The sequence below is a fragment of the Orycteropus afer genome, unplaced genomic scaffold (genome assembly GCF_000298275.1).
Source record: "Orycteropus afer afer isolate SDZICR_OR568_19922 unplaced genomic scaffold, OryAfe1.0 scaffold00384, whole genome shotgun sequence".
In the NCBI taxonomy this organism is placed as follows: Eukaryota; Metazoa; Chordata; class Mammalia; order Tubulidentata; family Orycteropodidae; genus Orycteropus; species Orycteropus afer.
The window spans coordinates 1654432-1656836 of record NW_006921971.1 but is presented as its reverse complement, the minus strand read 5'-3'; the positions used below and the strand labels follow the sequence as shown (position 1 = coordinate 1656836).

Genomic DNA, 2405 nt, shown 5'->3' with positions numbered 1-2405 from the left:
AAGATTGACAGCCTTGGAGACCCTGTGGGCAGTTCCACTCTGTCCTCTAGGGGCGCTGTGGGTCAGAATGGACTCCACGGCAGTAGGTGTGGTTTGGGCTTTGCTTCTGTGAGGACTGACAGCCCCAGTCGTGCCGACAGCTCACGTTGTTGTGTCCTGACCCCACTGGAGATGAGGAAGTGGCTGACACAGTTAGCACCGTGCTTGCGGCTCAGGTCCCGGTGACTGGCACCGACGCCTGTGGACAGTGCTGACCTTCATGGTGCTAAAGCATGTGGTGACTCAGTGCTGCTGTTTCTCGCAGGTGACTACCCGGCCCCAAGAGCCGTCCTGACCGGCCACGACCACGAGGTCGTCTGCGTGTCCGTGTGTGCGGAGCTGGGACTCGTCATCAGTGGTGCTAAAGGTCAGCAGCCATTTCCTTCATTTCGGATCTCTCCAAAGGTACCCTCGAGACTCAGCCACCGCCCCTGTTTCCCTGGAGCCACAGGAAGAAGGAGAGAGAGGCAAGATGGGGCGAGGACGTGGCTGGGCGGCCGAGGTCTCGTTCACAACTGCCTCCTTTGCCGGAGGAACTGGATGGTTCCTGGTTCCTGAAGATGTTGATCAAAGATTCCATAGCAGAATCCTGATCAAAAGGGGGGAAACGCAGGACAGAATTTCAAATTATCACGTGGACTCTAGACTTTCTGGAGCCATGGAGGGTGGATGAGGCCCTGAAACTAGTGCCCTATGATACTCTTTAAACCTTAAACCAAAAATGTCCCCTAAAGTCTTGTTAAAACTGAGCGATAGGTTAGGTGAGTGTGCTGGTTCCCTGGTGCCCCTTTGCCAGGAATATACCACAAATGGGGTGGCGGCCTTAACAAGCAGGAGTTTATTCTTACAATTTGGAGGCTTTAAGTCTGAGTTCAAAGTGCCAGGCCCTAGGGGCTAGGTGAAAGCCCCTCAGCCTCAGGGTCCAGCTCTGCCTCCTGCCCCCAGCCCACTGGAGCTAGAGGCGTTTCTTCACTCAAGACAGCTGCTGCCTGCTGAGCCCGACAAGCCCCAAGGTTGACAAGTCAAAAGGCACAGTCCCGATGTTACCAAACCACACGGCAGGCCGTTAACTCAAGTCCATTGTAAGTCCCAAGGTCGGCAGAGCATGGCAGGCTGCTGAGCAATGACACGGCTACATGCAGGGTCCAAGCGTGTCATAGGCTAAAGACCATTCCCAAGGCTTCTCCTTAAATACAGGAAGCAGACCACATCCCAAAGGCAGCCACTCAGCTGCTCACAGTAGATTCCACCATGGAGCTGGTTGCCAGTCTCATCACGGGGAACAACTACCACCAGGTGCCCAGCCACTCACCCAGGCCCAGCCAGGTTGACGCACAAACATAACCACCACAGTGAGGTAGTGAGAAAGGTGTCCCCTGAGCCTGTGTTCCTGTAAGAACGTTTCTATGGGATCGAGTGGACAACAGCCACTCAGAAGGTTCGACAGGAAGCTTGGGGCAGGGAGGTCACGTTCATGGCAGGAACAGCTGAGGGGAGGGTGAGGGGTCTCAACTTGAAGTGTCATCGGGGACAGTGAAGCGTCCATGTGGAGACCGATGGCACGGTGGGTGCTTTGCTGTGTAAATTCTCTGTGACAACAAAACTCGGGAAAAACGCACCAGTGCGTCAGGCTAACCATGGTTCATGATTGACTGTCCTAGGAAGCTCTCCAAACATAGATGGGGTCCCTAGGTTCTTAGCAGCTGTTTCATTCTATTGTCAATATTTACTACTAACTAATAGGCACTACTAACTAATAGGCGCTGAGGGAGCTCTGGTAGCATAGTGGCTAAGACACTTGCCTGCTAACCAGACGGCTGGCGGTTCAAACCCACCAGCCACTCCTCAGAAGGAAGGTTGGGCAATCCTACTTCCGTAGTGATACTGCCTCGGAAACCCAAGGAGGGGTCGCTATGAGTCGGGGCCGACTTGACGGCACATAACAACAACAATAGGCACTGTGAATAAAATTAGATGTAGAATTTTGTGGTCATTGTAGCCAGAATCCGGGGCATTTCTGTTGCAGTGCTGCATGTCCATCAGATGCAGCCATTAAAAACATCTTAAAAGACAAGAGGAAAATATCCACGAAGCACAGGGGCTGTGGGGAAAGTTTCTTGATACACGCAGTTGTCAGGACACGGTGGGGTGTGGGACAGGTTCTCGTAGTACAGTCATCGGGACGCAGTGGGGGCTGTGGGACAGGTTCTCGTAGGTACAGTCATCGGGATGCGATGGGGTGCAGGACAGGTTCTCGTAGTACAGTCATTGGGACGCGGTGGGGGCTGTGGGACAGGTCCTCGTAGGTACAGTCATCGGGACGCGGTGGGCCGTGGGACAGGTCCTCGTAGGTACAGTCATCGGGA

The 2405-nt window shown here is 54.0% G+C and overlaps 1 protein-coding gene across 1 annotated transcript in view; it reads left to right on the top strand.

Annotated features, from left to right (window-relative positions):
• The window catches only part of NBEA (neurobeachin), a gene marked incomplete at its 5' end in the record, with an annotated part of 985874 nt that overhangs the window by 975456 nt on the left and 8013 nt on the right, over positions 1-2405 (top strand). Inside the window, one exon of the mRNA XM_042782600.1 lies at positions 305-406. Within this exon, the coding sequence (XP_042638534.1) occupies positions 305-406 (102 nt within the window). The remainder of the gene's footprint in view (positions 1-304; positions 407-2405) is intronic.